General features: G+C 58.4%; 6 protein-coding genes across 6 annotated transcripts; all 6 read right to left on the bottom strand.

The window, feature by feature from the left end:
* Positions 1-497: 497 nt before the first annotated feature.
* On the bottom strand, positions 498-2,051 carry AAT11 (putative amino acid permease; the record flags this gene model as incomplete). The annotated part of the gene is made up of 1 exon (XM_001469213.1): positions 498-2,051. One exon carries the CDS (start codon positions 2,049-2,051, stop codon positions 498-500), a length of 1,554 nt encoding a protein of 517 aa, XP_001469250.1.
* A 2,508-nt stretch (positions 2,052-4,559) lies between these two features.
* LINJ_35_4470 (conserved hypothetical protein) lies at positions 4,560-5,180 on the bottom strand (the record flags this gene model as incomplete). Its single annotated transcript, XM_001469212.1, has 1 exon — positions 4,560-5,180. The coding sequence occupies one exon, from the start codon at positions 5,178-5,180 to the stop codon at positions 4,560-4,562; it is 621 nt and encodes a 206-aa protein (XP_001469249.1).
* Positions 5,181-6,191: 1,011 nt separating this feature from the next.
* On the bottom strand, positions 6,192-7,427 carry LINJ_35_4460 (conserved hypothetical protein; the record flags this gene model as incomplete). Its single annotated transcript, XM_001469211.1, has 1 exon — positions 6,192-7,427. One exon carries the CDS (start codon positions 7,425-7,427, stop codon positions 6,192-6,194), a length of 1,236 nt encoding a protein of 411 aa, XP_001469248.1.
* Positions 7,428-8,867: 1,440 nt separating this feature from the next.
* On the bottom strand, positions 8,868-10,568 carry LINJ_35_4450 (conserved hypothetical protein; the record flags this gene model as incomplete). Its single annotated transcript, XM_001469210.1, has 1 exon — positions 8,868-10,568. The coding sequence occupies one exon, from the start codon at positions 10,566-10,568 to the stop codon at positions 8,868-8,870; it is 1,701 nt and encodes a 566-aa protein (XP_001469247.1).
* Positions 10,569-11,349: 781 nt separating this feature from the next.
* LINJ_35_4440 (conserved hypothetical protein) lies at positions 11,350-11,694 on the bottom strand (the record flags this gene model as incomplete). Its single annotated transcript, XM_001469209.1, has 1 exon — positions 11,350-11,694. The coding sequence occupies one exon, from the start codon at positions 11,692-11,694 to the stop codon at positions 11,350-11,352; it is 345 nt and encodes a 114-aa protein (XP_001469246.1).
* A 1,020-nt stretch (positions 11,695-12,714) lies between these two features.
* Positions 12,715-19,389, bottom strand: LINJ_35_4430 (putative DNA polymerase epsilon catalytic subunit; the record flags this gene model as incomplete). Its single annotated transcript, XM_001469208.1, has 1 exon — positions 12,715-19,389. One exon carries the CDS (start codon positions 19,387-19,389, stop codon positions 12,715-12,717), a length of 6,675 nt encoding a protein of 2,224 aa, XP_001469245.1.
* Positions 19,390-20,772: the final 1,383 nt, after the last annotated feature.

Genomic DNA, 20,772 nt, shown 5'->3' with positions numbered 1-20,772 from the left:
CGGTGGTGAGCAGACGCGAATCGGTAGAGGAGAGTTGCTCCTAAAGGAAACGCAAGGTCAGGTGGAGGGAGCGGGATCGGTGAGTTTGAGCGGTGCACAAGCCTTGCGCGAGTGACGCCGGGATGCAGAGCCGTGTGCGGGGGTGGGAAATGCACAAGAATCTGAAATGTGACGGATGACGGATAGGAGAGGGCGTGAGCGAAGAGGTGGGGAGGGGTGATACGGAGCGTCGAAGATGCTGAGCACAAAAAGAGTCATTAGAGTGGGTGAAGGGGGCGAAGGCGCTTTCGTGCGCACTGCGCATCAGCACGCGGAGATGTGGGAAAGAAAGCAACGCGAAAGCAAAGATGTGTGAGCGCGCGATCCGTCCGCAACGCCCCAAAGGCCGTGCGAGGGGATGTAGGGTCTGATAAACTCGTGTCCGTGTACATTCTCTTCCTCACTTCTTGTGCTCCTACGCGCCTCCAGGTGTGTTATTGCATACATGCATGAACGATTCAAGCGTGAAGGCGGGCAACGTTGATGCGAGGCGGACAGTCGATAAACGTGTGCCTCTGGTGAAGTAGGCGCCACTCGGAGGACTCCATTTCCAGAATCGTACCGTATGTGGACATGTCCGCGTCCTCGTACTCCTCGACCAGTGACCCCTCAAATCCGTCGGAGCGGAAAAAGCGAACGGTGATGTAGGAGACGACAACAGTGCCAGCGATGAGGACGACGCTGCTGTAGAAGACGAATGGTCCGCCCGTCATGGTCATGGCGATGAGAAACGCGCTGAAGGTGATGGGGACACCAGCCAAGACGACGGCGGCAGCTTTGCCGCCAGGAGCCCGGTACGGACGCTCTAGCAGTGGCTGTGTGAGACGCAGTTTCAAGAAGGAAGAAAGTATGACGATGAGGCGCAACGCGTAGAGCACCTGGTCCAGTTGCACCAGCGTTTGAAAGGTCAGGCAGAGAGACAGAGCGCACGTGACAGTGGTGTTGACGAGGATGGCGTTTACCGGGGTCCTGTAGGTGTCCGAGTACTTCTCCAACCACTTTGAAAAAAACGATGGAAACGCGTTCAGCGTTCCCATGCCCGCCAGCGATCGCGAGGTTGTCGCCAGAAGGGTGGTCATGAGCCCAAGAGTTGAGATGGTGCCGCCGACCATGATAGTCGCTGCCATCGGGGTCCCGCCAACCGCCTCGCCGACCTTCACCCAGAAGCCATCGCCCCACTGGTCGAAGCTGACGTGGCTCAGCTTCTCGGCTGAGGCACCAGCCAGAATGGGCGGGATGTACGTGGCCAGCGCCGCGGCGATCATGATGATGAGCGCGCGGATGAAGGTCGGGTTCGGGTTCTGCACCTCCTCAATCACGTTACCGGCCGAGTCGAAGCCGGAGAAGTTCCACGCAACGACGGGGAGAAACGCCGCCCAGTCGATGCTGTCCGGAATGTACGTAATGCGCTTCCAGTTGAGGCCGTGCGGCAACTGCAGCAAGAAGATTACGAAGAAGGGCAGGATGGTGATAAACATGATGCCGACGCTGAGGACGCCAACAAGCGCCACGCCGACGACGTTGATGACGGCGCATATACACAGGAAGATGACCTTCACGAGCGCGCTTTCCAACCAGCCGAGATGAAACAGCGTAGCGCAGTAGTCGGCGAAGACGGCGGGGTACAGGCTGTTGTCGACGGAGTTCAAAAAGGCTGTCCACAGCACTGTCATGAGCGTCATCCACGACGGAAAGGCGCAGTTGACCCACATGATCGGTCCGGCATTCGACGGAATAGCGCAGGACAGCTCCGCCACGCACAGCGACACAGGAATGCCCCAGACGAACGGGATGAAGCAGAGTAAGAGGATGGACAGCAGCGGGCCGCCAGCCCTGACGGATTCCTCAAGACCGTAGCCACCGCTGATGCTGGCGGTGTAGATGACCCCGAGCAGAGTGAGCGTCGTCAGCACTGCCTTGGGCCGCACCACATTTTTCACGTGTGGGCTGCTGAACCGCACGATCGGAGACGCGCTGCGACCATGCGACGACACCAGCGGCGTCCGCTGCATGAGCCCGCGACCCTCTCCGAAAGTGAAGCTCCGGGAACGCAGAAAAGTTATTAGCGAGAGCCTCGCAAGAAAACGGAGAGCGATATGAGAAATCCACAAGCGAGAACAGCCGAGTAAAGCGTTCCACGGACCCGCTTGCGAAAGAAAAAGGTGGATAGAAGGCTAGCGTGTATCTGCGTGTCTGCCAAGGAGAAGAAAAGGGGCGGCACTCAATCGTCACACGTTCACATCCGTGCGCTCACGAAAGCGCACTTGGGCACAAGTCGAGCGAGCCACAGTACCTTTCGCTTTTCGTGCGCTCGCTCTTTGTGGCACTGGAGTTGTGTGGCAACCAAAAAACAAATGGATACACAAGTGAAAGCGTCCCAGACTCACTATTGAGACGACGAGGAGACGTCAGACGATGAGAAGGGCGTCAGGGAAGTTCTGCCTTTTCGCCTCGCTCGGATAAAGCACAAGGAGGGCCATAAAACCTGGAGGGTGAGCGACAGAGGAAGTGCGGCAAGCGAGCGCTGCACAAGGAGGAACAAAAGTGAGCTAGAGACCCACACACGCACATACACACAAAAAAAAAACAACAACAGGGTAGAGGAGACAGCTGTCCACCAAGTCATCGAGCTGGTTCTTCCTTTGTCGTCACCACGCACCGATGGCTGGCCATGTAAGATGTGTGCCACCTGATTCAATCACGGTGTATCAGGTCGTCGGGTCGAGTCTTTTTCCTCTGTCTTTTGTGTCCTCTACACACACGCTACGTTAGAGGGAGATGACTCTTTTTTTCTTTGTGTGTGTTTGCGTGTGCCTGTGCGCTTGCCGCTCTGTACTGAGGGTGGGGTGGGTCGGGGGCCAAAGGAAATGCCCACGTGCCCATGTCTGTGCTGAGGAGAGAAGTGAGGAAAGAGCAACAACAGCGGGACGTGGAAGCGGTGGCACGATTGGTAGGGCATCAAAGACTTTATCGATGCGATTTCTCGTCCGTTTTCCGGCATTTATCTTGCAATTCCAGAACTCCAGTCTCCCCAAGGACCTAGAAAAGAACCCTCTGCACAGCCCCGTTGTGGCGAAGGTTGGGGGGGCGGGGTGCAGAGAGCCAGCGAGGAGCTTGAGAAACCCACGCACCAGGGTGTCTGCACTCGTGAGGAGAGGAAAGTCGAGCTTAACGCGGGAACGAAGAAAGCGGCAAGCACGCCCGCCTGCGCACTGCGGCGCGTTAGTCCTGCGTATTTCATTTTCGTTTCCAGAAGAGCCTCCAAAGGAAAACAACCACGGCTGTGCTGACAGGCGAGAGAGAGAGATGATGGAGCCAGAGAAACACAGAGACATGGTAAAGTACTTGTGCGCATGTGGCTCGTATGAGGGTGGCCGAAAATCAAAGAGAACAACGAGAGACAGAAGAACACAGCTTCAGCAAGCAACTAAAAAAACCCTTCCCCTTCCTACCCAACAATAAAAAAAAATAGGAGAGTGTGCCTGCGCTTTCTGCCCGTCTTTCGCCTGAGAACGCTCACAGGCGCTGCCCTTTTGTTTCGGGAATTTGTGCTTGTGTGTGTGACTCCGTTCGTGCATGCTTGGGACTGGATAATATGACCCTAACACTGGACAACTCTGTGAAGCGTTAACATAATGCCGCGCATCGTGTACGCATTGCGAGGCATGCGAAAAAGACAGGGGAGAGGCAGGCACGACGAGTTTGCTGAGCGGAAAAGTCAATGAAGCACACCGAGCGAGCGCGGAACACAGACAGGGTAGAGCACAGGGAAGAGGAAAAGATGACGAAGCAGTCCATACCTTCACGCGCGCCAGACGGGCGAAAAGCTCAGAGCGAAAAAAAAAAGAAAAGCGAGGTGACTAGGAAATCGTTCGATAGCACCACCTACGCACAGAAATGTACAACGAGCGAAAGCGGCAAAAGCAGCGAAAACAAGCCCCCCTCCCTCCTGTGCAGCGAGGGGGAGAGAGCGTGAAAGACAAAAAATTCAGGTGAGAGGAAACCAACAGCAGTGCACTGTGTAGACACACCGAGCCACAACGACTTTTTTCTTGTGTTTTGAGTGTCACATAATGACATGAAAATCTGTCTTCGTTTTCGGACTCTTCGCCGCTCCGTTGCCTCCCCGCACTCCCCTTGACCCGCGCTATCCACTAATATAGTGCAATTTGGCAGGAGATGCAATTTTACAAGAGTTACGGATAGCGCGTGCATGAGACGAAAAGAGGTAGCAACACTACGCCACCATCCACACAGGGATCACTTCGCACCACCGCCAACGCTTTCACGTGGCTTTCCCTTCGCTTGCGGAATGCATAAAGATTGCTTGTACACACAAGGCCTGCTCTTCGTTTGCCCGTGGCTATGAAGGGAAAGGAGCGTGCGGGTGTGCGTCCGCGTGTAGGTGTGCTTCACTCTCGCTTCCAGCGCTCATCTGCGTGTATGCGGGCGTCCTCCGGTGCATGATACAGCTCCGGGACACCTTTTCCTCTCCGACATTCCTCTTGGACCGCGCCGCCTCAACGTCCACGCAGCTGTGCGAACTTTGCCTCTAAGTCGTCCTCCTCGACCTGCTTCTCCTCCGCCTTCTGCGCGGTGAGGTTGGTGTTCTTGATCTGGAGGTCGTCGTTGAGTTGCTCACGAATGTCCAGGCCATGCTCATCCGCGACCTGAGACATGAGGTTGTTCACCTCGTCCTCCGGTGTGGTGACCGCCGTGCTCTGGCCAATAGCACCTTCCATGTAGGCAGACGTGACATCCATCGTCTCGAACTGTTGCTCGAAGGTGTCCATCAGCCTACTGATCTTGGCAGGGTCCATCGACTGCAGCACCTTGTCCATGCCCTTCACCATCTGGCCCATATTCTTGGTCACCATCTTCATCTTGATAGCCGTGTCGAGCCGGGCCACGACGGCATCCATGCGCGCCGACAGGCGCAGGTGGTTGAGCGCCTCGTTCTTCTTGCGAATGCTGTTCTGGGCATAGATGCGGGCACCCTCCATGTTGTTCTTCTCCATTGCATGCTTGCACTTGTTCATCTCCTGCTTCTGCTCCTTCTCGCAACGGCTAGCATTCTTGAGGAACTGCTTCGCCGTGAACTTCAGCTGGAACTGAATGTCGTAGAGTTTCTCGACGGACATGGTGACGTACTCTGAAGCAGATGCTAAAGGGCTGGAAAAAGAGCGAGGAAGGAGCGCGTTCGACAAGCAGCGGGTGAGTCGTGAGTGTGCGTGCGAAAATGTGTAAAGGGGGTGGGGAGAGCAGAGGTAGGAGAAACACAAGACAAAGTAGAGCAAGGTTTAGAGTGAAATCTACTATTGCATGGGGTGTCGCAGACAAGTGTTCGTGGATGAGAGCAGCAGAGATGGGCAAGGGAGCGAGCAAGCGGAGATGAAAAGAAGGTGCACCGACGACGCGCTCACGCTGCATATATACTTCGGTGCATGAGAGCGTATGTGAAGGGGCTAGAAAGGGAAAGCGAGTCGGAGCTGTGCACCAAAGGCAACAAAGGAAAGGTGACCGTGGTAAAGCCCAATAGTGCAACGCAGTCGGCCGTCGTGGTGTTTGCCATACCTTGGCCGCATGTTCTCTCTCTGTCTCTGGTCCACCTCAATACCGCCATCTCACCGTTTCACGTGGTTTCTGGCTTCAACAGGCATCCCAAGGCGTTGTTACCGTTTAATCACCCCTCGCTAAGCAGCAGGCTTCCGCGCTTGCGTTTTTTTTATTGCTCTGCCTGTATGCATAGGGCGTCGCCTCGCCGAGAAAACGCTCTGAAGAAAGGCCGCAATGGCGGCAGCAACGGTGGCGATTCCGTGATAAGCGAGTCGCTCTTATGCGAGTATGTCACATCGAAGGGAGAAAAACAGGGAAAACAGAGCCTTCCTAACGCCAGCACACATACGCACACACATACACGCCACAAGAGAGCAAGCAATCTCTTGGGCGGAGGATGCAAGGATCGGCAGCAGAAGTGCATGGTGGAAGTTGCTGTGAAGCGCTGGGCGGCGGTAAGCTAAGCGATGACGTACGGGTGTCGCAGAGCTGCACACCAGCACAGGGGTGGGGGCGAAGGACCAGCAGCACCTACGACACATACCAGTAAAAAGAAAGCAGGTACGGTCTCAGAGACGGCTTTTCGCTGCAGTGCTTCACAATATATGTGGCGCTTCAGCTTCGTCGTCGTGCGTTGTCGCCGCTGTGTCCAGAGCGGACGCCTCTTGACCTTTGGCAAGCTCGTCTTCCGTATTCTCGTAGCTCAGGTCGAATTTCGCACACCAGTCTTCGATCTCTTGCACAACTGGATGACGTGGGCCATAGAAGTGCTGCGAGGCGACGCGGGCATTCGCCAGGTGCCCCTGTGCCTCCGGCTCATTGTCTGTCCAGAGAAGAAAAAGCCCCAGAATGAACTCTGCCCGCACGGTGCTGGGGTGGGCGCTCTGGAAGCGCTTTTGCTGAATGCGGGCGATGCCATGCAACATCTTGGATGCATCCGCCAAGTTCTCGCGACCGAAAGCGTGCGCTGTGGCGTAGCAAACTTGTCGCAGCTCCTGCGCCGGCGTGTTCTCGCTGTACTTCAGCTGCACCTGCATGTCCTCGCGGCGCGCAACAACGTCCGCCAACGCTTTCACCAAGTGAGCATACCAAATCTCCTTCACAGCGTCGTAGAGCGCCATTGCACTCTCCATGCTGGCCTTCGAGGCCATCACGTTGCCGAGGTCAAAGTAGCTGAATGTAGTGAGAACGTGCCGCGCCCCGTGCAGTAGAGAGAGATAGTAGGTTGCTCGGCTGAGCTGCTGCACCGCTGCCTCCAGCTTGCTGTCCGCCGCATAAAGGAGCCCGAATGCTTGGTGCACGTCGGCCTTCATGGTGAGCGTGACCTCGTCGGGATGCTTCAGCATAATATACTGCGCAAGCGAAAGCATGTCCTCTGCATCTCCATATCGCTTCAGAAACTGCTTTGTGCGGGAAAGGTGCAGATAGGCCGGTATCAGCTCTACGTGATTCGGCTTGTAGAACTTCTCCCGCAGTCGCAACACGAGCACACCCGCCTTCTCGGCCGCCTCAGCGTCCCCATCCAGCAGAAGCTGTCGACACTCCTCTTGAGCCTTATCGAGGAGGGCCGCGATCGCACTGCCGATCCGCTGTCGATTCGTGGCGCGCACCGTGAGCGCGTTGACGCCAGTGATGGGGGTGTTCATGAGCGCGACGAGCTCGTCAAAGCGAGACTCTAGAGTCCCCCAGGTGACGTTGGTGATGTCGTACTGACTCTTTTCGTACGCAGCGGCGGCCAACGAACCGCCAGCCTTGTTTTTGCCGCATTTGGTGCTACCCGCTGTTGCCGTTGCCGCCGTGCCGCCGGGCGTTGCTGTGGAGGAGTACGACATTGGCTGCTGAAGTAGGTGGAAAATGGCAAAGAGAGAGCGAGGGGGACAAAATAAAGGCTTCTCCTGCCTTGTGTGATATTCTTCCTCCCCATAGCAAGCGCTCGAAACGAAACGCGAGCAGAAAGGCAGCGGCGCAGGAGAGAAAGTGCATGAAGAAAAGTGGCGCAGGGAGAGAAAAATTAGCAGTCGATATTCGGCAAGGGAGAACCCGTGCAGCGTCTCACAGAACGCACGTTTTTACATCATCAAAACGACACGATGTGCTGCTGCGCCAAAAGATCTTTTGCGATGACCGGAGGAGAGGCGCGAGGAAAACGTTCCATGCTCTTCGCTGCCAATAGCATTTACTACTTGCAGCCTGCTACGTTTGTATGTCTGTTGGTGCTGCTGATTCCAGCGGTGCAGCTGCGCTCCAGAGCCCCTTTCCATGTCGCTCGTCTCGCCTATCCTCTAGGCGTAAGCATCAACAACTCGTGACTGACGGAGCCTCGTGTTTCAACACACCTGAGCTGCTGTGCACACCTTATGAGAGACTTTCGAGAATCAACGGAAACTGAGTGTCTCATTTTCGCCCCGCAAGAAGGAGATGACCACGCTACCTCATCCTAGACCGCTGCACATGTGTAAATACTAATGACCGCCTTTCAGTTGTAAGCACCCTCTCCATCGCCCGCGCTTCCTCTTTTTGCTTTGTAAAATCGACACGCATGTTCGCCTCTCTTTACCCTTCAGATTTATCCTTTTGCATCCCTTATGCTCATTTCTTTTTGGAAAAGAATGCTGCCCTTCACTACCTTCACAATCCAGGTGGGAGGGGCGGAGATGAAAAATCGAGTGTGCGGGAGAGCAGGTAGGAAAGAAGAGGGGGCTGAGGATGGGCACAAAACTGACGCACGCACAAGCACGCGCTCTGCTTCCCCCCTTTTTCGCTGCAATCGATGACCTCCGCTACTCTTGCCTCCCACACAGGAGCGGCCGCGCGCCTGCGAAGGGATGCAAGGCGCAGCAACAAAAAGAAGAGGTGGGCAACGCCCCAGCCTACAATAAAAAAGCGTGCAAAAGAAAAGACACAGGAAGTGGATAGTGAGAACCGCACACGCACGTAATGGACACTTGTTCATGGAGGGTGCGCGCTCAAGAGAGTTGGGAGAGGGGAGTCGCTGTAGAACGATAGAGCGCATCATTAGCCATTAGTAATTACAGAGCTAATAGAAAAAGGACATATTCTTGTTTAAGAAGCCCTGCCCCCCTCCTGTCCTTGGTGCTCCTCTTCGTGCTCCTTCGGACGGGTGACAGAAAACAAAACGAAACCGGAAAAAGGAGGGGTTAGATCTTATGGTACAACACGTCGAAACATGCACGACACACACGCACACACTCCAAAGCTGCTCACCGCCTCAACAGTTTCGCAGCTACGCATCTCTCAATCACCTAAGCTGCCTAGTCGCTGTCGCTGCCGAGCTTGACGCTCTGGTTTATCGTGTTGAGCGAAGGAGTACTGAGACCAATCTGCGGGGCGCCACCACGACCACCACGGAAGCCGCCACGGTCACCGCCTCGACCACCACGGAAACCTCCGCGATCGCCACCGCGGAAGCCGCCACGGTCCCCACCGCGGAAGCCGCCACGGTCCCCACCGCGGAAGCCGCCACGATCACCACCGCGGAAGCCGCCACGGTCGCCGCCTCGACCACCACGGAAACCTCCGCGATCACTACCGCGGAAGCCGCCACGGTCGCCGCCTCGACCACCACGGAAACCTCCGCGATCACCACCGCGGAAGCCGCCACGGTCACCACCGCGGAAGCCGCCACGGTCACCACCGCGACCACCGCGGCCGCCATAGCTTCCATTGCTCGACTGGGCTTCGGTGCGGCTGACCTGACGCATGGGCTGGTCCTCCTCCTCGTCTTCCTCCGCCATGTGACGCTTCTGTACGGATTGCTGCTCCTCATCAGAGGAGTCACTCGCAGGTTTTTTAGTCGCGGTCATCTTTTTTACCGGCTCCTCATCGTCGGAGCTGTCGCTGTCGGCGATGGGGGCCTTCTTGGGGGCCTGCTTTGGCGAAGGCTTCTTGGCCACCGGCTTGCGAACAGGCTCGTCGTCGTCGCTGTCGCTGTCGGCGATGGGGGCCTTCTTGGGGGCCTGCTTTGGCGAAGGCTTCTTGGCCACCGGCTTGCGAACAGGCTCATCGTCGGAGCTGTCGCTGTCGGCGATGGGGGCCTTCTTGGGGGCCTGCTTTGGCGAAGGCTTCGGAGAAGGGCGCTTCGCCGCCGGCTTTTTCGGAGCCTCCTCCTCGTCAGAGCTCGAGTCCGCCACAGGCTTTTTGGCTAGCACCGGCTTGCGAACAGGCTCGTCGTCGTCGCTGTCGCTGTCGGCGATGGGGGCCTTCTTGGGGGCCTGCTTTGGCGAAGGCTTCGGAGAAGGGCGCTTCGCCGCCGGCTTTTTCGGAGCCTCCTCCTCGTCAGAGCTCGAGTCCGCCACAGGCTTTTTGGCTAGCACCGGCTTGCGAACAGGCTCGTCGTCGTCGCTGTCGCTGTCGGCGATGGGGGCCTTCTTGGGGGCCTGCTTTGGCGAAGGCTTCGGAGAAGGGCGCTTCGCCGCCGGCTTTTTCGGAGCCTCCTCCTCGTCAGAGCTCGAGTCCGCCACAGGCTTTTTGGCTAGCACCGGCTTGCGAACAGGCTCGTCGTCGTCGCTGTCGCTGTCGGCGATGGGGGCCTTCTTGGGGGCCTGCTTTGGCGAAGGCTTCGGAGAAGGGCGCTTCGCCGCCGGCTTTTTCGGAGCCTCCTCCTCGTCAGAGCTCGAGTCCGCCACAGGCTTTTTGGCTAGCACCGGCTTGCGAACAGGCTCGTCGTCGTCGCTGTCGCTGTCGGCGATGGGGGCCTTCTTGGGGGCCATCTTTGGTGAAGGCTTCTTGGCCACCGGCTTGCGAACAGGCTCATCGTCGGAGCTGTCAGAGTCCGCGGCAGCCACCAGCTCCTTCGAGGCGGCGGTGAGGGCGGAAGTGCCGATCTTGCGGGAGTGCGTGACAGCCTTCGGGTTGGCCTCCTCCAGCGCCTGCGCGGCGCTGGTGTATCTGGAGTCCTTCAAGTAGAGGTAGATGTGCGCCTCAAGCTCATCCTTTGGGAGACGGAGGGACATGATGACGGTCGTGGATAGAAAAGTAGAAGAGAGATAAGACGAAGAGGGAATCAATGTGTCAATATCAAGTGTGTTAGGTGAGAAAGTGATGCTCGGCCACGGGTGAGGCGGCAGCTTTGCTCTTTTTAATTTACTTACGGCGTTCGTATTATGCGTATCGGCAGAACTGTCATCGTTGCGGCCATGAGGGATTATGTTTAGATATGGCCAGCAAGGCGAGCAACAGAGTGAGGACAGAACATGTTTAGGTCAAATATTTAGGCAGGCGTGTGGGAAGATGAGGTGAGAGCTTGGAGGGAAGTAGGAAAAACGCATATCATTGTCACAAAGCCGTCAGAAAAAGATGCAATGGCTTTGACAGTTGCAAGCATAAGCGTCCTAAAGGGGTGGGGGCGGGGAGTCGCGCAGTACGTCGCCAACGCAGTGGCCCAGATGCGTTGATTCCATTCACATCGATAGCACGCCCTTTCGTTGTTGTTCCAGTGAAGTGAGTGCGGCCTATCATGCTCATGTGTGCATGCGTGCCGAAAAAGAAGGAAGAGTTAGAGTATGAAAGGATGCCACATTTTCAGCGTCGTTGGCTTGCACACGGTAACCGATCCGTCGAGGACGCAGGAGCAGAACCGCGCGAGTCGTTGAGGGGCCTTCACCTCAACTTCTCCTTCGTGAATGCATGCAGAAGCAACGCGGCACAACGAAGAGCTGCTTTGGTGCGTGCATGCGGCCTACCACTAATATGAAACGACGAAGCACAGATGAGGAAACGAGCAAAGGTCAGTACTCAGTGCCGCCCCTTCTGGACTCGCCAGTCAAACCGTGAGTGTTTCAGCTTGCGCTCGCTGCGCGACGAGGAGACGCCGCGCTTTACGGGGTGGGGCGTGCGAGCGCGGTTAAAGATAGTCTCCTCTGGCCTGCCGACGTAGTACGGCTTATTTGTTGTCCCGCACGTCTCGCAGGACTCGCCTTGGTACACGCGCTGCGTCGTCTTGGTCACCCACACCTCGTCCGAGAACCAGCTGTGCTGGCACGCTTTGCACCTGAACTTGCCCGTGCGCTTCGCAAGAGGCGGGGGTGTGAACATGATGTGCCGCGGCCGCAGGCGGACAAGAAAGGAAAGACGCAACATGCTTGCGCGCGCGCCATGCTCAAGGGAAAGAAGGTAAACCAGTCTTTCTCCAGCGACATGTATCGCGCGAACGCGCCTGTGCTCGCGAATCTGTACGTGTGCGTGCATGTTGTTGCAGTCGACGAAGGAGAAGAGCGGCACCGCAAAATACAAAATAACAATAATAACAGAAGCGGCAGCAGCAAGGGAGAGGAGGATGGGGGCGGGCCGATGTACCCAGAGAGGGAGAGAGAGGAGGCAAGAATAAGACATAGCGCGTAGGATACTACGACAGTAGGACGCATGTGACCAGAAGCTCCTGACCCTCTCCTCGTGCATGCAGTAACGGGGCGTGGGACAGGTGAACTAGAAGCGCAACCCTGCAGGACGCCTCAGTTCTCCACATGCGTGGACGAGCGCAAAGAGGCCGGCACGATTTATCACCCTCTTTCTCTCTCTCTCGCTCGAACATCAAACGCGCAGTGTTGCCTCCTTTCCATCTGAGGGCGTATGGCTTACGAAGACGCGCATCTCAAACCCACAGCAGACTCGCAAAGAAGTAAAAGAGAAAACAGCCCATCATGCACAGTCTCGACAGAGAGGCGGATACTATGGCCTTTAGGTAAGTCACAGCCATGCAAGGCAAGGTGCGAATTCGGGAATGCGCCATCAGCGGCCACCCCCAAGCCTGTTCTATAAAACGGTCCGTTCATGTCTATGTGAAAATGCACATGGATGTACGTTGTTGCCGCTTCTCGGGCGGACGAAGAAGAGCGAAAAAGCTCTTGGTCTCCAAGGTAGCCGCCGCTATCGTTTTCGCTGCGTTTGTTTTTGGCAGCCCATGACTCGCACGCTGCGTGTATGCGCGCGCGCGCTGAGTTGGCGTGCGCGGAAACGAGAGCTGGTAGAGCCCCACCGCGCCACAGTGGAGCGGAAACCGCACGGCGCAGGGCGTGCTTTGCTGCGCCTGCGCCGTGCGGTGAGCGTACTTGCAAAGGCTACTGTGCGCGTGCCGCCACAGCACACCTTGACAAAGAGCTCTCACGTGCAGAGGAGCGCCGCCTCCACGCTCTCGGCAAGCCACGCAAAGCCTTGTATCTTCGCAAGGCGATGAAGTGCCCGGAGCTCGCCCTCTACCGGCGCGGCCTTGCCGACGAGCGCGCCACAGCACCTTTCCGCCACATAGGTTGTTGTCATCTCACGACACTTGGTGCACACGAAGTCCTGCTGGTTGTAAACTCGCAGCAGCTGGCTCACATGACGGACGAGCGTTCCTTCCATGGAAGCTGCCGCAATTGGCGCCGCACACGCTGTGCAGGTAAATGGCGATGTCACCGACTTCCGCCTCACAAGCAAGTCGATCGAGATGTGAGAGTTGCAGAAACTGCACGTGACGGACTGAAGGCGGTGCGCCAGGAAAGGATCGGCCTGAAACTGCGACTGGGCGGAGAATGGGCTGATGCCGCATAAACGCATGCAGTTGTTGCGCACCTTGCCGACGGCGCCGTTGCACGGGATCAGCTCCAGCACACGACACACACACTTCGCGTACTCGAGTGCAACGGCGCCGCTGGACCACAGCGTCAACTCGCCGCGCTCGTGTGCTGCGTGCTCCTCCTCGGTGTACAGGTCGCGCGTGTCCATCACGCGCTGCACCTCGTCCATGATGTCTGTCTGCAAGACACCTTCAAAGAGCTTCTGCGAGTCCTGCAACAAGCGCCGCGTCAGGTGGTCGTGCCGCGTAGCGAGCGTGACCGTGTGATCGCCTACCGTGTCGCAGTAGACATGGTGTGTTGACGCGTTCAGCTGGTAGAGAGTCTCGACAACGCGCTCCACAAAAGTGTTGCGGGCACGGCTGGGAAGTCGGCTAGCCATCGTGAGCTGATGTGCTACGTGCAGATCCGCTCGTGTCGGCTCCTCGCCCTGCTTGAGCTTGATGGCGTCCTCGGTGATGAACAGGCCAGCGTAGTCGCAAGGGTCAAGCACCACATATGGACACCAGTAGCGCAGTGGCTGCAGCGAGAGCAGCAGTAGCATCGGCTGGTCCTGCAGCGATGCTGTCAGAAAGCGGGCGAAGCTCACCGCCTCCTGAAGCGAGTACTTGGAGGTGAGGACGGTGACGGAACTGCCGTCCACCTTTACGGCGCGGCCGCCGAGCTTGGCGAGGCGGAGCAGGATGCCCGTGAGTGCACGGTGTGCGAGACTGCTGAGAAGCTCCACCAAGCGCGGCTCGTAGCAGGACGACGCCGGGTCGCGCAGCCACCGCGCCACGTTGTTCAGGAGTGTGTCGGCGAGGATGTTCTCCATGGCCTGCCCCAGCAAGTCGGCCACCAGATCACGCAGGATGTTGAAGTGCGTCGATACGCCACGGTCACACAGCACCCGCGCGTTCGGGTCATCGCCTTCCTCAATCGCCTGTGAGAAGAGCAGCGCGACGACGTCCAGGCGCGAAAGGCCGAATTCGACGCACCACGAAGTATAGCCGCCAGCCATGCACACCTCGCGCGGACGCTCCTCCACGGTGTCAAAAGTTATGAGAGGGTCGCTGCTGCACCACAGCACGTGATGGCGCCGGTGTAGGGCACGACTGTACAGCACATCCAGCACATGCACGCAGCTGTCCTGGGCAATGTTGCAAAGCGGGATGCCAGAGACACGGCTCAGCGCCAGACGCTCCTCTACCCACAATAGCGACGCGAAGAAGCGTTCAAACAGTCGCCGCGCCAGCAGGCGCGTCCAGCGGAACGGGTCGCTCAGCAGCCGCTCATCTTCCGCAGCGCCGAGGACACGCAGGTAAGGCAGTCCCACAGGCAACGCGCGCTGCTGCAGGAGTGTCGACGTGGGCTGGCAGCTCTGCAGCACAGCCAGAAGAGGCGCCTTGGCGTTTTCCAAGGCGGCGCTCAGGTGCTGATGAACCTGCCGCCACGCTGCTCGCTGATCCTCCGCCACCGCGGATGTGACCCGAATCGGCTCCGGCGTGCTCGTGTGCAGCCGCTTTGCGCTCTCCGCGCAAATGCTGCTCCAGCTGATCACGGGCTTTGCCGCTTCAGCGGGCTGAATAAAGACGACGAAGGCAGTGTTGGTCTGCGGATAAACGGCAGCGATCAAACCGCGCTGTTCCGTCACCGCGTGGAAGACGAACACGGCACGGTCCGCGGCGCCACAGCTGAGATAATTCGTGCACGTGTGCATGTTCATCTCATCTATGCCAAAGAGCTCACGCTGCGAAGGTGGGCGCCGACGCGCGTTGCGCAGGTGCCGCGCCGAGTCGACGGAGACGCAGCAACCGAGTTGCTCGACGAACGTGTCCACGCGCGTGCGATGCTCCTCGTAGATCCGGCGAACGCCCTCCATCACGTGCAGCGCATTGAGGCACCGCTCCCCCTCCTCGCCAGGCGGAACATTGACCTGGTAGAGGCGGCCGGCTGCTGCACGCCGCGGCAGCACCCGCCCGCTGACCTCAGTGGCGTCGAACGCCTGCAGGCGCAGCGCGGGGTCCGCGTCTACAAGGACGGTGCGACGCACCTGAACGCGAAAGGAGTAGAGGCTATGCTCCAGCGCCGCAAGCACCTGCACAGTTCCGGGACTCTCCTCATTCTCGCGCACCTCGAGCACGTTCCAGACGGTCGCCAGCGCACGTGACTTTAGATCGATGAAGTGGCTGTTCATGCCAGCGACATCGGGCGCCGTCGCTTGCCCGAGAGCCACTGCGTCACTGTTCTCCCCACCCAGAGCGACCTCGCTCAGGCCGTTCTCGAGCGCCAGCTCCCTGCGCAGACGAGCTCGCTGTAGCCACGTGTCCTTGCGCTGGGCCAGCCAACGCTTCGCACCACGGTCGGCGAAAAAATCTGCGTCGAGCGCGTTCGCGCTCCTTGGAGCAAAGTAGCGCTGTTTTACATCATGCGCCAGCGCATCCAGCTCGGCATCCGCCTCGCGCTGCAGCCGCTCCATGTCGTCCTCCGACTCCCCCTCACAATCCGTGTCGTCTTCGTCCCAGTCCGTTTCAGCGTCCGTCCCCGCGGCACATCGTCGTTCACCAGCACAGGCCGCACGGGCTTTTTGCGTCTTTGGCACGTGGCGTACGGTGCTGCTGCCTGCACCGCCCGCCATGTCCTCCAAGTCTTGCAGCTCTCCCTCTACAGCGCCCGCACCACCCCCCTGCTCCAGCACGACCCCGTCCTCGTCCTCGTCCACTCTGACGGCAGCGGCGGCGGCCGCCGCCGCCGACACGCCAGCCAGCGCCTCGTTCTTGCCTTGCACCTTGGATAGCATGCCGACAAGTGACACTTGACGGTAGCGGGAGTTGCGGTGACGAATGCGCTTTTCCAGCCAGTCCGGGTGCACCACGCGCGGCACCGGGTTCGGCAGCGACTGCAGCGCCGCCGGGATAGACACAATCTTCTGCACGCAGGCGCTGAAGCGTGCAGTGTAGTAGTCCCAGTCCAGCAGCGTCTTCAAATTCAGCTCGGACGGAACCGTTGTGTCGGCGGTCCACTTGCGCAGAAAATGCGTGCGAACTGCCGGGTCCGCGCGGAAGATCGTGACGGGGATCGCCCGCTCCGTGACGGGGCGGCCGGCCGGCATGCGTGAGATGATGAAGTGGCACGCCAGGCCCTTATCTTTTACCATTTGCGGTCCCAGGAACTCGGCAATGCGCCGTGCTGTCGTGATGGCCAGCGACTTCTGCGATTCGGGGTACTCGGAGAGTCGCCGAGTCATGTTGCTGCTCTCCGTAATCTTCTCCAGAATCTCCTCTGTATCGTAGCCTTCGCCTTTGGACTCAAGCATGTCAAGCGCGGCATCCGCCACGACAGCCGCCGAGGCGTACGCGTCAGCGAGCGTCCTGCCGTCGAGGAAGCGGCGGAACACCTGTGACTGGAAGTCCTTGACAAGCATCAGCTCTCCGCGACGTTTCAGCTCAAACCCCTTGAGCTCGGCCAAGCTGCCGTCCGGGCTGAAGACGGCGTAGCGCTTCTTGATGCTTTTGCCTTCCTCGCGACTGGCAGGCAGCAGCATGGCGAGGTACGGGCCGTCTACTTCAAAGTAGATCGAGCACTCGCTGCGCGTCTTGTACACGCCCGTGCTGACAAGGTCCTGGTACTGGTGATTTGAGTACCGATCGTGCACCATTTTGTTCAGCACGACGCACGGGTACGATATCGATATCTTCGGCTTGGACGGGTTTGTCGTGGCCAAAGTGAAGTTCTCGGGAAACGTGTTGGGAAGACAGCACCAGATGCCATCCGTGTCAAGCTCGAGCGTCACACCGATCTGCTGGACAAGCGAGCGGGCCATCTGAATCAGCGTCGCGCCGAGATAGGTGACGATGCCCGCCATTTCCATACTCGACCACCGCGAGCCTTTACGCATCACGTAGCCGTAAAACGAGTTGAGGATGCACTTGTGGGCCAGCTGCAGCGATTCCATCTGCACGCAGCGACTCTGGCACACCTTGCGCTCGTCCGAGTCCTTCGCAGCGTCCAGCCTCTTCTTCCATGTCTTCAGGGCTGCCTTGTATTCGTAGCGGCGGTCGCGAAAAAGGCGAACCGTGTCGACGTAGAAGGAGTTCTCGCGCTGGCACACCACGTTGGACCGCATCACTTCACGCGTCTCGTGAATCTTGCCGTAGGCTTTTCGGCTATATTCGCTGAGCCGCCGTTTCAGCATGTTGAACTGCGTGTTCTCGTTGAGCTTGTGGTACGCCTTTGGGCCGTCGGCGTCGCCGTCCGAGTCGGAGCTGCCGCCTTCACCGTTGCGATCGGCACCGAACTCGCGCTGGAGAAGCGCGTCGGCAGCCTCGCGCTGCTGCTGCCGTGACTCTTGTCGGTATCCGGCACCGCCGCCGCCCTTGCGACTGCTCTGACTCTTTTTCCAGTCGTCTTTCCGCTCGTACGAGGTGCCTTCCAGTACATTGCCCTTGCGGTTGCCGTACGCCTTTTTCTGCACGGCCGCGAGGTTTGCCTGCTCAATCACGCCGGCGGCGAAGGACTCGTTCTCGAGCTGGGCCTTGACCCGCTGAAACTCGTAGCGGCCGGCGGTGAAGAGCTCGGCCCTCCACTTCCACGACATGACACGCTTGCACTGCGCCTCGTTGTTCGGGGAGTTGAAGCAGCATCCAGCGCACACGTCTGGCCGCGCAATGGCGTACGGTTGCAGGCGGTTTGTGAGGATGATGTTCGGGTACATGGCGCCGACGTCGAGGTGGTAGATGAACGGCTTCTCTTGCTGGTGCGGCCGGTCGCGCAGGTTCGTTAGCTTGGCGAGGATGGCCGCCCTTACCTCTTCCAGATTCGTTACCTCCTCTACCTTCACACCGTTCTCCACCTCGAGGGTGAAGCGGAGTGCTTCGTCGACGTCGTCGATGAGACTCTGGTAGGTATCAGGATTCATGTCGAACGTCATCGGGATATCGGAGCGGTACACGCCGCTGCGCAGCGCTTCAACACGGCCGCCGATGTAGGTCTCCGTGTCAATCAGGTGACCCTCGTAGAAACGCTCCCGCTCTGTTTCCTTCTTGTTCGGAAACACCACGTTGTTCGCCTCTGCCTGCACCATCAGCAGTGACTCGCACAAGCCGCCCGAGCCCTTGCGCAGTACGTCGTCTGGTGGCATCGGAATAATTGTGGCGAGGGAAAAGATGAAGGGGTGCACGTATTTCTGATAGAGGTACCACGTCGACACAGCGTCCGACACCGAGTACGAGGCCATGCGCTGCGGCTGCGACTGCGCGAGAGGGAGCATGTCTTCGGGGTCCACCTCGATAGGCTCGTAGCCGAGCTTGTACTTGGTGACCGCCTTCAAGCCTTGACTGCCCTGCGGCAAGTACGAGTCCCGCTTTACCCAGTAGAAGCAATCGAGGTGAGGTATCTGCTTGTTCAGGAAGGCGCCGTCGGCCATCTGCGTGAAGCCGATCTCATTGCGCATATTCATGCCGTGGTACAGGGCACGGGCATGGATGAAGGGGAAGTCGAAGTAGTCGCCGTTGTACGTGACATAGACGTTCGGCTTGTACTTGCGCATCTCATCGAAGAAGCGTCGCAGCGTCGCTGCCTCGTTCTCCTCGTTGAAGGTGTCGAAGAAGCCCTCGTACTCGGGCTTTGGGGTGTACTCGAACGGCGCGATGTCCTCCGTCACGATCTCGCGGTTGATGATCAGGTAGCCGCGACCGTCCAGCATGTAGGATATCATGTACACCTCATCCACCTCCGGCTGCGGAAAGCGCAGAGGGGCCTTTGTCGTTTCAATGTCGAAGGCGATGACACGTGGCATGGCCGGCGCGTAGCGGCTGTCGTCGCACCGCTGCACACGCGCGCCTCCCTCCGTGACCGTCACGTCGTACCAGAGGCCGCAGTACACCTTCATGTCGATGGCGACGCGCATGTGGTACTTCACGTCGTACTCGCGTATGTCCTGCACCCAGTCCATCCACCGACTGCTACCGGCTGCGCTGTAAAGGGGATCTTCAGCGAACGGTTTCGCCATGGCGTCACCGAGCGAGCCGCTGAACTGGCTCCGCAGCGGGTTCTCGGAACCGAGGGAGGCGTTGAGCTTGACGGTTTTTTCCAGTCGCCCGCGCACCGTCGTGAGGTCCTGCACATTACGGAAGACCACCTTGAGGTAGACGCGCTTCTTACCACTCAGATGGTTCACGAGATCGAGATCTTCCTTTTCCACGGCGATAATTTCGCTGATGATCTGCGGGCCGAAGCTGGACATGAGGCCGAGCTCCACCTCGCGCTCGTGACCCTCGACGGCCTGCACAAGGATGTATGGGTCGTAGTGGAGGTGCACGTAGAAGGTGTCGCCGGCGAGGTCCTGGAAAAGCAGCACGAGCGCCGCTCGCTGCGTCCCTTCGCCGGCGACAGCGTCCTCCTCCTCCTGCAGCACCTCGGTGATGGGGTGGTAATTAAAGAGCCACCCCACCCTCGTCCCGCTCTCCAGCCGCGCGGACATGTTCGCGTCGGCGTCTTCGAAAAAAGACGCAAGAGGGTAAAGAGCGAGAAAAAGACGTGAAGCAAGTCGTGCTCGTCGAGACACGCTGACGCCTATGTGCGTCTGCGCGGATGGAGGCGAGGGTGCAGGCAAAAAAAAAGCCGCGAAGTGAGGCAAACCCGTGTACAAGCTGTGAGGTCGGCCACCGAAGAATTGCCTTCCTTTCGCGTAAACGGAAAATGTGTGCGATTGCGTGGCCGCGAGACAATGCCGATGAACGAGACACGCAGACGGGTGCGCGCTGTTGAGACGAAAGGACTGACGATGTCCTCTTCGCGGGAAAGCTGGTCCTTTGACCTCTCCCTCTCTCCCGTGTTCTATGAGAATAATCCTGCCTTACCGCGGATTCGGGTGTCTTGTGCGGGTAGAGCGGGAGGTGAACAAGAGTACGGGAGGGGGAGGGGCAACACGAATAGAAAGAGTTGGGCGCGTTAAAGGGAGGCGCGAGTGAGGCAGGGCCCCGATGAGAAACTGGATCATGAAAGACTGCAGCTGTGTTCACCTCCGACATCGGGCCCAGGCGCGGAAAACGCGTCAACACGCCAAAGAGGCTCACACGATGTCGTCACCCCGTAGGTTGCTTCCGCACCTCACTGGCGCATTCCTTCGCCCTATGGGATGTACATCTATATACTTGCTGCTGTTGTTCCGTTGGTTCATTCCAAAAAAAAAAAACAGCGCGTGAGGCTGCCTTTTTGTATCCACATGGCAAAGCCACTCATGCGCGCATTCCGAAAACGTGCGCACACTCAGAGTCAGGGACAGCATCTCCGAATAGAAGATTTCGGCGGCTGCACACACACACACACGGATGTGCATATATATATATATACGCGCAGACGTACATGCAGGCATACGCACCTTCGCGCATTCTAACAGAATGGCGTCGGAGGGCTGACTTGCAGCGCTCTTACAGCCAAAGACGACGACGAAAGGGCGACGGAGGGGGAAGGGGGAGGGGAAGAAGTGAATGTGCTACGTAAGGTAAGGGAAGAGTAGGCCCATAAGTGAAGCACTCGGCCCTAAGGCATGCAGCCACAGGCGCTGCCTTGTGGCATTACATGCGAGCAAGGGGAAAGCGTGCTGTGGCAAGTGGAAGGAGGGAAG

This window comes from Leishmania infantum, chromosome 35 (genome assembly GCF_000002875.2).
Source record: "Leishmania infantum JPCM5 genome chromosome 35".
NCBI lineage: Eukaryota > Euglenozoa > Kinetoplastea > Trypanosomatida > Trypanosomatidae > Leishmania > Leishmania infantum.
The sequence above is the reverse complement of the archived record's forward strand: the minus strand, read 5'-3'. Positions and strand labels throughout refer to the sequence as shown.